At 40.4% G+C, this 18427-nt stretch overlaps 1 protein-coding gene across 2 annotated transcripts in view; it reads right to left on the bottom strand.

Moving 5' to 3' along the window:
* Nucleotides 1–928: 928 nt before the first annotated feature.
* WASF1 (WASP family member 1) overlaps nucleotides 929–18427 on the bottom strand; it is a 68757-nt gene continuing 51258 nt past the window's right edge. Inside the window, exons 5-10 of one of the 2 annotated variants that reach the window (XM_048492880.1) lie at nucleotides 14634–14787; nucleotides 10402–10519; nucleotides 8887–9056; nucleotides 7803–7982; nucleotides 6513–7111; nucleotides 929–1829 (exon numbers count right to left, since the gene is read on the bottom strand). In XM_048492880.1, coding sequence (XP_048348837.1) covers nucleotides 1672–1829; nucleotides 6513–7111; nucleotides 7803–7982; nucleotides 8887–9056; nucleotides 10402–10519; nucleotides 14634–14787 — 1379 coding nt within the window. In that variant the 3' untranslated portion in view covers nucleotides 929–1671. Of the gene's footprint in view, nucleotides 1830–6512; nucleotides 7112–7802; nucleotides 7983–8886; nucleotides 9060–10401; nucleotides 10520–14633; nucleotides 14788–18427 lie in introns of both variants that reach the window. The other variant, XM_048492870.1, reaches the window with a different exon arrangement.

Below are 18427 nucleotides of genomic sequence, written 5' to 3'. Positions count from 1 at the left end.
AACCCACCCTGAACAGACACAGGCCACGTCTATCATGTTGGCCTTGCAGTTCACCTTCACTATCCAGGACTGGGGACTGTTGTTAGATAATAGTGCTGAGAATTCTCTCTTATACATACCTTCAATCCCCCCTCCTCACAGAACTAATTTCTCAGAGTTCTTTGAGGATCAGGAATGACAATTAAACCATTTTAAGTTAGCAGTGTTAACACACCCTTAAGGACATTTACATAACATGACTGTAGTGATGAGGGAGTATTAAAGGAATTCATGACTGAAAAAGCAAGTAAGAGGCTGCAGCAGCATCCATAAAAGCCGGAAGCAACCGAGGCATAAACAGTACGGAATGGAGAAAAGAATGATCAGAACTGTGAAACGATCAAATGGAGTAAACCGTCAGTGCAATCCTAACTCTAGTGTAAGCTTATTTATTTCAATGGTCTTAGACAGGAGTAACTCTGCATAGGATTGTATTGCACGTTACATGGCAATAGTTTGATAGAGAGCAGGCATAAATGAAAGAATTAAATGTAATAGTAAAACTTAAGTAAAGTTTATTTGCCACATTGGTTACTGAAATAAGCTAAGTTTGGAGAATTTGCATTGATGCATCAGGTACAAGAGGGTCAATGAAAGAACAGAAAGGACTAGAAATGGACTGTTATAGGAAGATCAGCTTCTCCCTCTGCTGGACCCTCAGCCTCATCATGGAGGCAGGAGAGGTATTTATAAAATGCACCATCAAATAATCTAAAAAACAAACTCAAATACATTTATTTCTGGATATGAAAACTACAGAAATAAGGAGCTTTTGTGGACCTTGTAAAATTACCAAGATAATGCAATTTACTTACCCCACCCTTTTTTTTTTAATTAATGTTCTGAGTTTAAGGTGACTGTGAGCTGGGGGAAAAAATCAACAGCTAGGAACACTTAGAACAAATTGTTTATTTAAATCAAACTGTTATTTTTAACAGTTACATAAGTTACACAGGGTGGGTAAATGGAAATCAAACTCTTAAGCAGGCAAAATAGTATCACACAATAGGTACCAGGAAAGAAGGGAGAAAAATCTCAAAACATTCAAATAAGGCCATAATTATTTAATAAAAACAACAATAAAACTTCTCAAAGACCCTAATTTCATTTTCTTTCAGTGGGTCCAGTACTGCTAGAACAAGATGTACCTACTCAGATAGCGGAAACATGATAGTGAGGGTGTAATCCACCACGTTTTTCTCCTGCTTGTGTTCCATGGATGGCACAGGAAACTGCAGTTTGATGGATCATACCCTCTTTTCCCTGTTTTTGAATCATTAACAGTGTAATAAGGCTCATTAGTACATACTGCCCTTGAAACTTCAGTCCTAATCATCTTCATAACTTAAAATTCACAAAGTGCACAGTTAAAGATATGCCAAAAAATTTAATCTGCTATTCTACCAACAGCTGCCCATGCTTAATACTTAGTGGTCTACTGGAACAAATTATGCTCTCCCAAAGAGCTGCATCACTGTAAAACATTTAGTTTCAAAGATGTGCTAACATTCTGTGAACTGAAAAGTAGAAAAACATGGGTTATATAAAGAAAATACTAGAAATGACCAAACATTTTCAAAGAACAAGCACCACAATGGACATCAGCATTCATGTTTGTAGTATATATCCATTCTACTCCAACCAATCCACTTCATCGAACTCCGAGTCATCTTCAGAATCACTATATTCCACAGCAATACGACGAGACAATATAGTGGCAACATCATTCTCAACGCGCTCATGTTTAGCTTCTTGTTCACGTTGCTCTTCAACTTTTCGCAACTGAATACCTAAAACATAAGGGAAAATAGTGGTAGTGTCAGGCTTCATGTATTACACATGCCAGAATAAGCTCACTTGGTTTATTTTAGATCAGCATTACAGAATACTTTAGGGTTAAACTAAATGGCCCGCAGAGACCACCACTGTCTTAAAGCCTAATGAGATTATTTTAAAATGCCATGAAGGCCTGCAGCGGGTTGTCTCTCCTGACCTGAACAGCTGTTTCCACACTTTAAAAGATATATACCGTGTGTGTGTGTGTGAGAGAGAGAGAGAGAGAGAGAGAGAAAGAGAGAGAGAGAGAGAGAGACAGACAGACAGACAGACAAGAGCACCTGATCCCATTGCACTGTTGGCCAAATCAGATTTGGGCCCTGTCAACATTTTAAAAGTGCCTCATTAGGCTTTAAAATGGCTGTGGCATCCACAGGTTTGTATCTGGGGATGGTGCTGCATATAATATGGCCCTCAGACTGCTTCATAAAGCACAATTACTACTATGAACTTTTACAGTTAGATTGGTATAAGCAAATATTCAACTGTACTTTGAAGTGACTTCCCTAGTCCCAGACCTTTACATTGGTAAGTAATATTGTGAAGTTTTAAAATAATGTTATTTTTAAATGTGTTTCTTCAGATGGGAAAACAACACATAAGAATAAAGTATACAAATATTTTCCAGCCAAAATGGATGAAGTACTTTAAAATACTTACCTTCAGTGGCGTTCCTGCCTAGGGACAGGGGGTACCCTTTGTCCCCGGGCGCCCCCATTTGGTCACGTGGGGGGGCGCCAACATTTCAGGGTCGTTTGTGTGATTTTTAATTTTTAAAGTGTTTTTTCACGTTCCGGCCTGCAGGGGGCGCGTTTTTAAGGCTAGCGGCACCAAAATTTCAGGGTACCATCCAGAGACTATCCTGATGATGCCACCCAAATTTGGTGATGTTTGGTTCAGGGGCAGCAAAGTTATGGACCCCCAAAGGGGGTGCCCCCATCCTCATTGTTTTCAATGGGAGCTAACAGGAGATGGGGGTTACCCATTTGAGGAACCATAACTTTGGTCCCCCTGAACATATCTTCACCAAACTTGGGTGGCATCATAAGAATAGTTAACATATGATACTCTGAAAATTTGGTGTCACTAGCTTTAAAAATACATCCCTTCCAGGCATCCCAAGAAATTTGCCCAAGATTCTTTGTTTTGCAGTGATTTTGCTCCATTGTAGCCAATGGGGAATTTCTGAGTGTGTAGGCAGGCTGCACATTTTTGAAGATAGAGGCACCAGACTTTCAGGGTGTCTCCAGGAGGGCCTCCTGGTAATAGCATCCAGGTTTGTAGACCTTTGCTTCTGGGGGTTCAATTTTATGGGGCCCCAAAAGGCTTATTTTGTTTCCCCGCTCCTGTACATGACAGCCTGTGGGCTGAGTTCTCTCAGAACTCTCTCAACTCCCCCCCACACTCCAGAAGCAAAGCTCACCAAGCTTGGGTGCTATTACTCAAGGCCTCTTGGAGCCACCTTGAAAGTCTGGTGCCTCTATCTTCAAAAATGTGCAGCTTGCCTCAGAAATTCCCCATTAGCTACAATGGAGCAAAGTCACTGCAAAACAAAGAATCTTAGGCAAATTTCTTGGGGTGCCTGGAAGGGATGTATTTTTAAAGCTAGTGACACCAAATTTTCAGGGTATCATCTGATAACTATTCTTATAATGCCAGCCAAGTTTGGTGAAGTTACGTTCATGGGGACCAAAGTTATGGTTCCTCAAATGGGTAGCCCCCATCTCAGGTTAGTTCCCATTGAAAACAATGGGAATGGGGGCATTCCATTTGGGCATCCATAACTTTGCTGCCCCTGAACCAAACATCGCCAAACCCGGGTGGTATCATCAGGGCAGTCTCTGGATGATGCCCTGAAATCATGGGGCCGCTAGCTTTAAAAATGCGCTGCCTGCAGGCCAAAAAAACACCAAAAATACCCCCCAAAACCCAAATACCTTGCATTTGCATTTGTTCATATTTGGGCAGGAAATAATTGGACAATTTCTGTTCGAATGTGCCCAAATTTGCCCAGATTCCAGCCAAATCTGCTATTTGTTTCATCTGAATCTTTAATCCTCAAAAGTGATGCTGTTTCAGGGTGGTGGAGAATCCACCCCCAAACAGCATCACTTTCAATTTTGTTTTAACTGGGGTCCCCAGATTCTCCCTTTAAGATGGATTTAAAAGAAGAATCTGAGCTCCCTAGTTTAAACACTATTGAAAGTGATGCTGTTTGGGGGTGGATTCCACTGGAGGTGTTTTGTGAGAGATGATGCTGACATTTGTTTGGTAAATGTTTTGCTGGGGGTGATTTGTGAGAGATTTACATGCTTAATACCCACTTGCACTGGCTTGGAGTTGTTTTTCAGGCTAACAACCTACTTCATAGGGTTGTTGTGATTAGGAAATTAGGAAAAGAGTTGGTGGGGAGAGAGCTATGTATGTTTTGATGGGAGTGGGAGGTGTTTTGTGAGCTGGTACAAAAATCATTGTTTGGTCATGGTGGGGGAGGGTGGCCGCCCATACGCCAGGCGGGGGGGGGGGGCGCCAAACTCAGGTTTTGTCCCCGGGCGCCAGTTTGCCTACGTACGCCCCTGCTTACCTTTATAGGATAATAATAATGATAATATGACTATTTAAAAGTTTGAAAAATAAATTAATTCAAAGATGAAGAAAAAGAATGTGGGTACACATTCCCCGCCCCCTCCACATGTATTTGCAGCTGCTGTTTGCAAGTGGAAAATTATTAGTGATTTGAGACAAGGGGATTTCATCCATTAATAATTTTAAAATTTTTCCAATTGATTCATGTAGATTGGTCTACATAAAAACTGAAATACTAAACAAGTACACTGAATTATTCACTTTTCCATCATAAAAAGAATTTCAACGTTAAGTAGAAGTCAGCAAATTGCTGCTAATCTATTGTTCTAACTGAAATAAGTACACAAGGGCCTTTACTATAACTGAAGCTTTCCTTATATTAAAGATTAATAATAATTCCAGTATGCATTAGGAAATATTTTTCATGAACAAATACTACAACCATCCTTCTGGACTTTTCATTCCCCTTTTATTTGTCTTCTAAGTTCAACCATATAATAATGTATCAGATGGAAAACATTTTAATGCATCAGATACCAACCGCTCTTTATTAATGCAATATCATGTTTGTCATTTAAGAAACATTAAAATTAAATTTCATGTATAAATAAATAAATAAAACATTTAAACAATTAATAATTATAAAATAATTCAATTAAAATTCATAAGCATAAGGAGGGCCAGTAACCATTAATGGGGGCGTGCCAGACAAAACAAGAAGTCTCCACCTGCTGGTGATAGAAGGTGCCATGGCTCCAGTTTCAGATGCCGAGAGCAACTAATGCAGGGCCTGCAAAGATGACCGGGTGTATGGATCTTATGGAAGGAGGTGGTCCTTAAGGTATGTTGATTCCAGACCATGGAGGGCTTTACAGGTTAGTTTAAAAAAAGATTGGTTAGAGTTGCTTGCGGGAAGAAGTTAATTGTAGCAACTCGTGTTTTGGTAAAACAGGTTAACAATTTTTTTGACCGTTTTAGAGTAAGTTAATGATAAAGAGTATTTTAATTACTCTTTCATCATATATACCAGTTTTTGCTATTAAATTTACTTGGAACTGCGATTGAAAACTGATCTTTGAAACAGTGATTCAGACTTCCATTACACCAGCTGTGTATCTAACCAAACTGTTCCCAGCTTGCATGGAAAATACTTTGCATCTCTAAAGCTCTTACTAAGCCCTTAGCTCAAATGATAAAGCTTTACAGTGTATATACAAAGGAAAATGTAAATTATCATCCTTTTTTAGCTTCTCTTTTTTGCTGAGTGTCAACTGAGAGATATAGCCTTTCTTGCAATTTTTTACTAGCTACAAACATTTCCTGCAGGTAATGTCAAAAGATTAACATAAAAGTCAATTAGCTTGTGCTGCCCATGTTAAAAAGGTGCCAAACACTACCTTCAATTCACTAATTAGAAAATGTGCAGATTCGTAGAGAAAGTCTGGAGGAAAATACCTCATATATGATAGATTCATGTTGAGGTTCAATGACACTACTGAATTTCTTAATCACTGGGGCTTAATTTAAATAGGAATATGTGTACAGAATACTTATATAACCTCACTTTTCAAACCTCTTTAGCTAACATTTTCATAAAATCATTTAACTTCTGAGCTCTACCAGGAGAGAAGAAGCTGAGCTAGAAAACAAGTTATCTGGTGAAGGAGGAGGAAGAGTTTGGATTTATACCCTTCCTTTCTCTCCTGTAAAGTGGCTTATAAATTTCTTCCCTTCCTCTCCCCACAACAGACACCTTGTGAGGTAGGTGGGGCTGAGAGAGTTCTGAACAAACTGTGACTAGCAAAAGGTCACCAGGCAGGCTTTATATGTTGGAATGGGAAAACAAATCTAGGTCTCCAGATTAGAGTCCACCTGCTTTTAACCACTACACCATGCTAGCTTTCACTGGAATACAACTCAGTGGAATGTCTGAAATACTGTTGCCCGAAATCATGAAGAATATTAAACCTGTCAAAAAAGAATAATTTTGGCAAATTATCATGAGTAATACCTTTGCTTCAATCCAGAAATGCACAGATAAGCTTCAATACCTTTTAAATGTGCTTCCAGGAGGACACTTCTGGCATCACTGATGACAGGAAGTGTTGATGGGTGGCGTTTGGGTTCCGAAGCAGGAGTGACTTGAGACGGTGGGGAGGGAGGCATTATTGGAACATGAGGGCCAGGAACAATGGTTGTGGGAGGGTGAGACAGAGCTGTGACTGGTGATGAGGGTCGAATGCCAGGAGGTGGCAGTGGAGGTGGAGGCGGTGGAGGAGGAAGTCCTTGCATTTCACCTTGTGGAACTAGAATAGTTTCAGACACTTGGGCAGCTCTAGTGACTGGAGGAGAGGGTTGGGCTAAAGGAGGTGCAATTGGAGGAGGAGCAGGGTGAAGAACTCCAGGAGCAATCTGGAGAGGAGCTGGAGGTGGTGGTACAGCAGGAGCTTGCAAAGCAGCTGTTGGAGGAGGTGGAGGTGGTGGCACTGGAGGGGGAGGAGTGGAAGTCATTGCAGATCTTAATGACGAAGTAGACAAAGCAGACGGAAGAGGTGGAGGTGGCGGCGGCGGCGGCGTAGGACTCACAAACACTGGCGTTCTGCCTGTAGCAGGTGACTGAGGGCGATTTTCAATCAAACCTGAGGTGGAGCTAAAATAAAAGACATTACACGGGGTTACAACCAGAAGGGTGAAGATAAGCCATTATTCATGTATAAATAGTATTCATTTATATTTTTTTCTATCAGTACCAGAAAATTTTTGAGTGTTAGTGCAAAAATAGTTCAATCATTCTCCTGTAAATGCTCACATTTCTATCTATTGAAACAGTCTTATATAAACTTTCACCTTTTATAATTACAATGAAACAAGTTCTGTCATGTGGCCAAGTCTACACAGAGACTGAAAAGGAGCAACTTGGGGGATAAAACAATGCTAACAGTCCTTTTAAAATACAGATTGAATAGAACTTTATAAATAGGACACAAATAATCTATAAATGTGCTGAACAATTGTAGTTGGCAGCTACAGGTTGGAATGTTCATCTTATCCAACAAATGTTTTAGTATTTTTTGAAGTCCAGGGTCATTAAAATGCTAATACAAATAATGTTGTGTGCCCTAGCAGGGCATTTGAAGTTTTCTTTTCAAACAACAGCATTATTGAAACACATACAATCTTGAAAGTATGAGTCACAAAAATGATACATCAAAATCCCTGGTGAATATGCATTTTGTGCATTCCTTATTCTGGTATGCTACTTTTCGGAAACAAAGACCTACAAAGGGAATATTTTTCTTTCAGCAAAAATCTCATGCAATGATAATTTCAGTGTTTCTTACCTGACACAGGGTGGAATGGGTTTCACATCTCCACCTCCATGCATCGGTGGTGGCGGAGGTGGCTCATGTGGTCTCACTAATACACGTTCCTCTGCCCTGTTCAGTAGTTCTGTCATCTGGCTGTATGGCAATGCAGAAAGGGAGTAAGGTCCATCCATGTGCTCCACATATGCCTGAGGTCTGTATATATATATAAAAAATCCCAAGCTCAAGTCATGTTAATTTATTACATTTTTCTTTCTCTTTTTACTTTCATCCCTTAAACAGATCAAAGAAATTAGCAAAAATCATTGGATTGCTCCAATATGTACACAGCAAGAGAAATAGTTGTAATATGAAATGATTAGTAGTATTTGTCACGTCAGTCTGTGCTAAACTTTGGCACTCTAGAAAAAACGAGTACATTGTGCTAGGTTCAGTGTTTCTAATACCAGATATAATGCGATGATTCTACAGATCTGAAACAGCAATTTATTTTTATTTTATTAAAATGTAATATCCCACCCTTTCCCAGCCCAAGGCCAGGCTCAGGATGGCTAACAATTAGCGGCAAATGGACAACAAAGCAACAGACACTAAAGGAAATGGGAAGGAGATGATCAACAGAAGAGGAATTATAAATGCAGCAGGAAGATGTGGGAAGACACAGTGGGCTCATCTCAAGCAAATGCAGGCAAGCAGCATCCCATTTGGACCCGGAAGAGGATGACCCAAAGGTGCTGCTGGTGATAACTACCAATAGGGAAGGGTAACAGGGTTTGGTTAAAGTGGAGCTTGAAAAGCTATTGACTGAACCAGGAAAGATGGGTGAAGAAAAACTAAGACGCTATGAAGAAAAGCAGGAGTGAGTTTGGCAAGTAGAAATGCTCTTTAATATTTTGTCTGTGAAATAAACCAATTCAAAATATGACCTAAAACTGCATTTTAAACCCTGGGAAAAACTTTGAATACCTTTTAAATACCACATGACTCGTGTTTATGTTTTTATAATTGTGATTTACAAACAAGACTCTTAGGTTATGCCACATATGTACACTGATCAGCTATTTTAAAAAGATGGAGCATAAAAACCCCAAAAGGACACCTTGTCTCAAAATGTGATGCAGGGCCATTAGCGACTTCAATGTGCTTGTGCAAGAGACTCGCATCATCTTCAGCAAGTTCTTGACCCTGGGCTAGCTTCTGCCACTCTCTCCGTCTGTCATGGGGAGCCCGTGGCACTTTTTCCGGTTCATGAGGACGATCTAAATTCTTCTGCTAAAAAAAACCCATAAAGACAAACTGACAACTAAAACAGTTCTTTTCAAAACACCACAGTAAGGTCTGCCATATCACAAGACAAAAATCTTAATTATAACACAAACATAACTCAAGATAGAGAATACTGCTTATCAGCACAATTTTATAACACACACGAACACAGGTTTACAATGTTCTGTAATTATTAGGTTACCTGCCCAGATTGAAGAAAAGGTGTTCTACAAAGGCCGCAAATAGCAGAGACATGCTTTCCATACATATGAGACTAAGTTTAATCTCTTCCACCTCTTGCTTGGTAAGAAACTCAGTGAAACCCTGGAGCACTGTGCCAGTCAGGGATGACAGCAGTGGACTAGTATAAAGCTGCTTCTTAAATTTAAGAAGTGTTTTACTGTACTATGCTTAGAAACTGGTCAGAACCTACTTGAAACAAGAGCATGGCTGAACACATTCAAATATTGGATCAAACTATGTTTTAACTCTGATGAGCGCTGTTTAACATACATTGTGTGCCCAGACCTATTTGCCTCCGAATGGTATCAACTTCTTAAATCAAAAATCTACTCTCTGGGTTTAATACTGGAAGATCTCTGTATGCTGTCACCCAGAGAGATTCTGCAAACCTTAAAAAGCAGACTTCTAGAACAGGAATACCATATCTTGTTGGGGCAAGCAAATAAATCGTGCCCACCCCTCTCTGTCAGAATAGTACTGGAACAGGGACGCATAGCCAAATATCTTGAATTATTAACTGAACCCCAACAGAGATGGATTATTACAAGGGCCAGATGCAAAACTTTTCCATCGTCCATTACAAAGGGTCGCTACCTATCTATTCCTCTCCAGGATCAAGTCTGTCCACACTGTAAAAACCAAGTGCAGACTCTTGCTCACATTATACTTGACTGTCCAAGATATGTGGGTATTAGGAATTTCTCTCCTAGGCTGGTCCTAGACAAATCTGAAAGAGACTCTGACAACTCTGTTGTGGAGCTTTTGTTAAATAATACAGATGCTGTGCTCATGGAAAAAGTAGCAACATTCCTCTTTCTACAGAAGTGACAGAACTTTTCTAAGTAATTTTTCCAATGCTAGGATTAAGCAGTTTCTCTGTATTTTGAATGTACTTTTGATTTGTACTTCAGAAATGTCTGTAATGCTCTGGAGCCTATTTTATATGCCTAATAAAGGTTGTTGTTGTTATTAAGTGTTTTACCGCTGAAAATGTGCAATTGCACGACAGGAAAACTTTCACATTTTCTCTATTACGTGTTCAAACTTTCTGAACAAAAGAACACCCTTTAAGGCGTAAATAATTCACAGTCAAGGAGTATAATACCTTCTGCTTTCTTTTTTCTTTTCTTTTGTCTTCTGTATCTTGCAACATCTTTTCTTTCCAAAGATCAAAGAAATATGAAGGATTGGTGTAAAACTTCAAACCCTCTTTTCCATCATCTCTAAGGTTCAAGAAAAATATTAAATGACTAAGTACAGGCAGTGTGTATCAACGTTTTATTGTTAAATAGAATGGCTTTTTGGGAAAGCATATACCAGCAAACAGATCATAGGTCTTGCATCTCCAAATTAAGGAAGGAAATTGATTTAGCAGAAAAGACATCATTAGACCAAGAGGCTGCTTGCTACAAATTCCCCAAATAACAGAACAGTCATGGTAATCATTTATTGTACGTAATGTAATAGTGCCTTATTATACAGGGACAGAGGATACATATTTCCGTTTCTAAGAAAATGCATTACAGTCTACAATAAAGCACCTCTCAGGAAAACAAATGAAAACTATACACTAATGATGAAGTAATGACAAAGCATATTGCTCCACCCCTGAGTGAAAATCAAGAGGGGCTCCACAGCAAGGGGGCAGGATGCCAGCCTGGGCGTGTGGGAGGGTCCTTTAGACTGCAGTGAGATCCCCAGCCCATCAGCAGGTGCTGGGATCGAGGCTCCTGCCAGAGCTCACAATCATCACCGGAAACACAAGAGGTCATGCCACCGCTCTTGTCGTCGATCCCCCAGCAGCTCATCATCCACTGAGTTTCCTCAGAGGAGGACACTGTCCACACCAGCAGCTCTTATTGGAGAGGGGGTGGATGTTCCTGGGTTTCCTCACTGGTTAGCCAGGCATAGAAGGTCCAACTCTGACAGTGGGACCAGGTCCCAGCCCTCGCACACAACTCTGGGGAAAGTAAGGCCAGAGACCCTCCCAGATCTCACCTACCTTTTCAAACTTAGGGAGAAGCCGTTAGATGACTATTATATGGATATCATTTCCCTTCTGAAGCCTGATGAGTTCCATGGGGTTACAGGAAAATCTGTCAAGGTGCCCAGAAAGAAGGAGGCAGAGCGCCCCTTTGATAACTGGATGTATGGTTATGGGCAGTATCAGGTTTTAATCTCCGCTGCCTACCCCAACAGAGGTTGGCATCTCACAGCCCATATGTGCAATGTCTTATGGGCCTGATCCATAGCAGGGCATGCTGCTACCATTTATTATGATGAAGACTTTAGGAAAAGTGCATCCCATGATGAAACTGTGCGCTGGGACCTTATCCATGACCAAGTCTGGATGGTCACCATTCACCCATAAGTCAAACCTCAGGGTGACCCCTCAAAATATTGCTTTCCTGTTAAAAGGGATGGGTCCCAGCTTGTCTATTGGGAATTCAACCAAGGGAAGGTTCAGTGCCAGCTGTGAAGATCCAAGCATGTTGAGTCATGCTTTGGGCCCCACCCCAGGTTTTCATGTGGGAAGGGGGGTAGCCAGCAGCCCTTTTGAGAAGCCCAACCCACCAACCTGGGGGAGGGGTAGGAGGGACGAGGGGTCGGCAACCTCTACCTCCACCTGTACCTCTACCTCCACCACCTCCTCTTAATTCCCTAGGCAGGTCAGGTTTAGGGAAGCCAGCCACCACCCCATACAGCTCTCTGGTGCCCCAGCTGCATGCTTATTCCAACAGAGCAGCTGCAAAAAACATCCTGTTGTGTGCAGCCTTTCTCAGAACTTGCAAACTGAGGGTTGTGGCTTCCTTTATAGAGTCAACCCATTTCATGCTGGGTCTTCCTCTTTTCCTGCTGCCTTCAGCATTTCCTAGCATTATTGTCTTTTCCAGTGACTCTTGTCTTCTCATAATGTTACCAAAGTACATCATCTTCAGTTTTAGCCATTTAAGCTTTTAGGGATAGTTGAGTTAATCTAGTACCCATTTATTTGGGGGGAGGGCTTGGGGGGGAGTCCATAGTAGCCATAACATTCTCTTCCAACACCACATTTCAAAGGAATCTACTTTCTTCCTGTCAGCTTTCTTCATTGTCCCAGTTTCACACTCATACACAGTAACAAGGAATAGTATGGCATGAATTAACTTGATCTTGGATGGAAGTGACACATCCTCTAACTCAAGGATATTTTCTACCTCTTTCATGGTTGCCTTTCCCAGCCTCAATCTCCTTCTGATTTCTTGGTTGAAGTCTGCCTTTTGGTTGATGATGAGCCAAGGAATAACAAGTCTACAACAATTTCAATTTCCTCACTGCCCACCCTAAAACTGAGTAATTTTCCAGCGGTCATTACTTTATCTTCTTGATGTTCAGCTGTAGTCCTGCTTTGGTACTTTAACTTTCAGCAGTAGTCATTTTAAGTCTTCACTATTTTTGCTAGTAATGTGGAATCATTGGCATATCTCAAATTGTTAATGTACGGACTAGGGCTGTATCCTAACATAAATAATACGATAGGAAGTGGGGGATTCCCTTCGTAGTTCAGATTGAGTTTTGGTTTTGGGGCTAAAGGAACAAGGTTAAAGAAAATACATGCTACAAAACTACACACCTGCAGGAGATATTTTCCCTACTTACTTAAATCATAGGAACGAAGACCAGCCATAACAGAGGGTCCAATGAAGCAGACAATTACACACTCACATTAAATCTCTTAATGAAAAACAGAAATTATGACAAGGCTGGCATGTTGAATGTACAAGCAAATATAACCCTAAAATATCTATTTAACCTAGTAACCACTAGAAATAAAATCCACAATAGTTAAGCCACAAGGATCTGATTCTGTCTTTCCTGATAGTTAACCCAATTCTTACTTAAGACCCCCTTAACTGATTAGAAATACTTTTACAAAGAGATTAGAACTGTAGTAGAATGGAACAATCCAAGAGTGAATCTTCATAATGGAACAGGATTGTAATCCACCGCAATAATTATTCTAGGTATCATCCTACTTTTAGTGTACAGTCTTCTACCTTTGTAATTCCACTATTTACTGTCTAGACCAGGGGTAGGGAACCTTTAACACTCAAAGAGCCATTTGGACCCATTTTCCACGGGAAAAGAAAACACTGGGAGCCGCAAATAATTTTTGACATTTAAAATAAAGATAACACTGTATATATTGGGCTTTTTTACCTTTTTCTCCACTCATTCTGAGAAGCGCATGGATGCACCCACCCTGCTGCCTGCAGGGCGGGCAAGGATGGGGCCAGCGGTCATTCGAAGCTCCTTGCTCAGCCACTGGGAAAGCCCTTCCACCATCAAACAAGATACAGCCCCACTCAAACAAGACGGGCTGGAGAGAAGAGCTGGCACCAGGCGTCCGCGAGGTATTGAGGGCGCTCGCCTGCTTGGCCTGCAGGGCGGGCTAGGATGAAGCCGGGCGCTCAGCTCGTGGAGCCGCAGTGCAAGGGCAGAAGAGCCGCATGCGGCTCTCGAGCCACAGGTTCCCTACCCCTGGTCTAGACCAGTGTTTTCCAGTGTTTTCGATGTCCTCACTCTTCATATCTCTCGGTACCCCTGCCATCCTCCCCCCACCTTCCCTTCCCAGTTCCCTTACTTGCCACCCCCCACCTTTCCCTCCCAAAATGAAGGGAAGCATGGAGGGTAGGAAGTGGCTGCTGACCTTGTGGCAGGCCCTGCCCCCTGGGCCAGCTCCATATCCTTGCTGGTGCCAGCAGGAGACACTGCAAAAGTGAGGGGGGCCGGTAGCATTGCCGCAGTACCCCTGGGACATGCTCACGGCACCCCAGGGTACCACAGAACCCTGGTTGGGAATCGCTGGTCTAGACAGTTGTTGTTCACATCATTTAGTCATTCTGTAATACTAGTCCAATTGTACTTTTCACTTGGTGTCTTAATGCTTTATGGCTGCGTTATTTTTTATTCTGAATTCTGCACTGAGACTCAGCATGAAAGGCGCGTGATAAATAAATACTTAGATTCATTAATCATCATGAGTTATACAACTGCAATTGCAAATGCAGTTACAAATGTGATTGCAAATGTGCCTCACCTCCTGTCAGGTGGACAAAACATATACCCTACCACACAATCACTCCACATTGTGCCATGGAGAGAAGCACATTGCACCATGACATGCCTGAAGATGCAAGCAATAAAAGCAGGCAAAATACTACAAAAAAACTACCAGACCACAGCCACACAGCCCAGAAACCACAACAGACAGTTGATTCTGGCTGTGAAAGCCTTCGGGAACACATAAGTAAGTTTTGCAAACTATAAAATACTTTGTGTATTTTTCACACTTACCTGTAAGGTGTAAGTATGTTCAGTGGAGGAGGCTGTTCACACGTATCATAAGTCTCTTGCAATGGAATTGGAAGAGTCTTACGGTCAAAAAGCTGCTGATCTTGAGTTGTGGAACTTTTGAAAGCTTTCCTCATTGTTATATCCTGTAATGAAACTGAAAGGGATATTAACATTTAGATTACTAGTGTCCTACAAATGATGTTGGAAAAGAACAAGGACCCTGGAAAATTACTTTTTCATAGAAAAAAATTGTTTACTGTAATGGTTCTGAACTGGCAAAGACAAAGATTGAAAGTAATCTTGGGGTTATACTGAATAGCTGAATGAAAATGTTGACCCAAAACTATAATGGTTTTTTTTAGGAAAAAGACGGACAATAAAATTGCAAATATTGTAATTCTCTTTTAAGCCATGGTGTGGCTTCATTTGGAATACTATGTACAGTTCTGGTCAATGTATCTCTACAAGGATATTGCAGCGGTGGAGAAAGTATAAAAGAACATGATTAAAGGGTTGGAACACCATTCCTATGAGGAAATGTGTAAGGGTCTGGGATTTTTTTGTTTTAAAAGAACCTTAGGTGGGATATGAAAGAGATATATAAAATCTTGTCTAGAGCAGAGAGGGAGCTTCTTCTCCATCTCTTATAATACTAGAACTCAATGATATTGATGAGAACTTTATTTAACAAGTAATTAAATTCTGGAATTCACTGCTACTTAGATAGTGATGGCACAAATAGCTTTAAAAGGGGAAGTTTGACTGATTCATGGAGAATACGTCTACCAGTGGTTAGTAAAGGGAACCTCCACAGAAACCTCTACACTCAGATCCAGTAAACAACTGAAACTCAGTGCTAGACAGCAACATCAGGGGAAGGCACTGGCCTCTGTGTCTTGTTTTTTGGCCATCCAGGGTAATGGGTTGGCTGATGTGTGAAACAGGATGCTGGACTAGATGAACCAGTGGTCTGATCTAGCAGGGCTCTTATATTCTTATAGTCAACCAACCTACTTAAAACAATAAATAAACATTAAGATGTTAAAATTAAGGAACATGCAAACTGGAAAATGCTATGACATTTAGGAGCAGTCGTTATCTGTTGAGCACCTCCACATTTTAAGATAAGTTTTAAAATTTTAGATAAGTATTAGACTCCTTTTTTAACCTTAGTTTTTTTCTTTTAGCATATCCTTTTAGCTTCCCCTCCTTTTATTATTTAAGCACTCTACTTCACAATTCTCTACTTCACAACAGAAAAAAAAAGATTTCATTGTGCAGAGAACTCAACTGTGGAATGCCTTATCACAATTCATAAAAAGTGTTTCCCTAGTAGGACCATGGGAGACTTTTTGTTCTATTATCAGATATATTTTTACTTGACTAGTGCATTCATAAACTATTTTTGGATTATTTTACTGTACTTAATATCTGTTTTTGAGAATCTTCCTTCTGAAAGCCTTCTGAACTTACAGTATAAACCCACGAAGAGTTACTCTAGTCTAAGGAAATTTATATCCATAGTCTTAGACTGGAGTAACTCTGCATTGCACTGCACTGCAGATACTCAAAAACATTATTGAAGACTATTAGCCACAAACAAGGCTGAAATAATATAGTAGGAAACAGCTTTGGCTGCTACAAGATGATATTGACTATCTCAAATATCTCAATTAGTTGCCAGAGGGTTTCCAAGTCCAATTCAAAGTGCTGGTTATGACCTATAAAATCCCTTTATGGTCTGGGACCCACATATCTAAAAGGCTGTCTTCTCTCACATGTCTCTGTGCATCAGCTAGGCACCTGAGGTTGTCACCTACTAGCTGCTCTCCTACTTAAGATAGCCTGCCTTGTTAGAGCTCCCGCTTCTGTGGAATGCACTTCCTGAGGAAGTGAGGGGGTGACATCTCAAAGTTTTTAAGCAATACTGGAAGGCTATTTTATTCATTAGGGGTTTTAATGAGGTATAGGGTACAGGCATCTGGGGGATATTTGAGGGTTTTATGTTGTATATTTTAAATTGTGATGTTTTTAATTATGTTTTGTAAGTTGCCATGAGAAAAGGTGGCATAAAATAATTTAATAAACAGACAGTACAGTGGCAAGAAAAAGGACACAAAGCATGAAGTAAAAAGGCAAGAGACCACTGATGTAGTGAGGTAATTAATTTTCATTCAATTCTAGGATCCCTACATATTTCATATACACTTCATTATGGGGATCTGTAACATATCACAGTCCAAACAGTTCCCACAGCAATGTTCAGTCTATGATATTTTTAAATCACTCTTGAAGAAGCACATGAAAACATATAGGGGTCTCAGAACTGAAGGAAAATTTATTCTCCCACTCTACTAACTCTTCTCTCCCCCACCCCACCCCACCTTAAACAATCTTTTGGCTAGAAAGCAACAAAAGTTCCCGTTTTAGAGCCATTGTTTAATCTGAAGTAACAATGTCACATTACTGCATTCAGGAGCATAACAAAATGGTACACAAAACCAAGAATCTGAGGCTGCTGCCTCAAATTTGTTTCAAATATAAAATTTACAGTGGTGATGATTTTTATTTAGTATGTGTATAATTATCTGTTGTAACCGATTCAACTATCCACTCTGCAGGCCCTTTTTTTACAGTGTCTGAAGGCCAAAACACATATACATGAACATGCATCTCAACCCAGCTCTTAGTCACACATTCTTGAGGGGACTGATATTTAAAAACCTCTCCACTGTTCTACAGACTTCTAAACACTGCAAGTGGGAAAAGAGGGGCTTCAGACTTTCCTCCTGCACCGTTTTCACCCCTGGAAACAAGTGCAGGGGGAGCCCATTTGTCCCTTCTTTGGGCTAAACAGATAGGGAGAGAGGCCTGAAGCATCACTTCCCGACAATGTTTGAAGCCACATGGAGCAACTGAGTAGTTTTTAAAAACTAGTTGCCACATGCATGAGAAACTGACTGGACTTTATTATCAAATATATTAAGGAAGGATTAGCCTGCAGAACAGTTCCAGAGCTTGGACAGAGGCTAGCATCTGTGGTATCTGCACCAGTTTTAGCCTCATTGTTCTTGGGCAGCCTGGTAGATCAGGTCCTCATGTGGCAAATCAGAATACATTCATGTTCAAATTTCATTGGCATTCATTCAGTTTTACATAGATAAAATTAAAGGGCACATACTTAAATAAAAACAGTTAAAATTCAGAATATACAAATTTCAGTTGATTCTGTCTTAAAATTTTGGTCAAAAAGTTGCTACTGACATAGTGAAGTGGGGGTATTGATTACTTAGCAGAAATTGAGTCAGTTTGGTGACTATTTCTCCATCTTAGTATCTTCATAAAATCTAATTTGGTGTCTAGTTGTCAGTTTTAATGGCTTCATATAATCCACATGCTCTTCATCTACATTTTCTGGAATTATTTCTTCTTTTGGCTCATGCTCAATGTGCTCACATAGGGAGGCAAAACTTAAGTCCCCTTCAGGGGTGGGCGGTTTAATAAATCTAAAGTATAAATGAATGAATGAATGAATGAATGAATGAATGAATGAATGAATGAATGAATGAATGGATGGATGGATGGATGGATGGATGGATGGATGGATGGATGGATGGATGGATGGATGGATGGATGGAGGGATGGATGGATGGATGGATGGATGATGGATGGATGGATGGATGGATGGATGGATGGATGGATGGATGGATGGATGGATAAATAATAAAGAAAGAAAGAAAGAAAGAAACAAACAAACAAACAAACAAACAAACAAAGAGTCACTAGAAGTGGAA

The sequence above is a fragment of the Sphaerodactylus townsendi genome, linkage group LG01, assembly GCF_021028975.2.
Source record: "Sphaerodactylus townsendi isolate TG3544 linkage group LG01, MPM_Stown_v2.3, whole genome shotgun sequence".
Lineage (NCBI taxonomy): Eukaryota > Metazoa > Chordata > Lepidosauria > Squamata > Sphaerodactylidae > Sphaerodactylus > Sphaerodactylus townsendi.
Note: the sequence above shows the minus strand (reverse complement) of the source record. Positions and strands in the feature narration are given on the sequence as shown.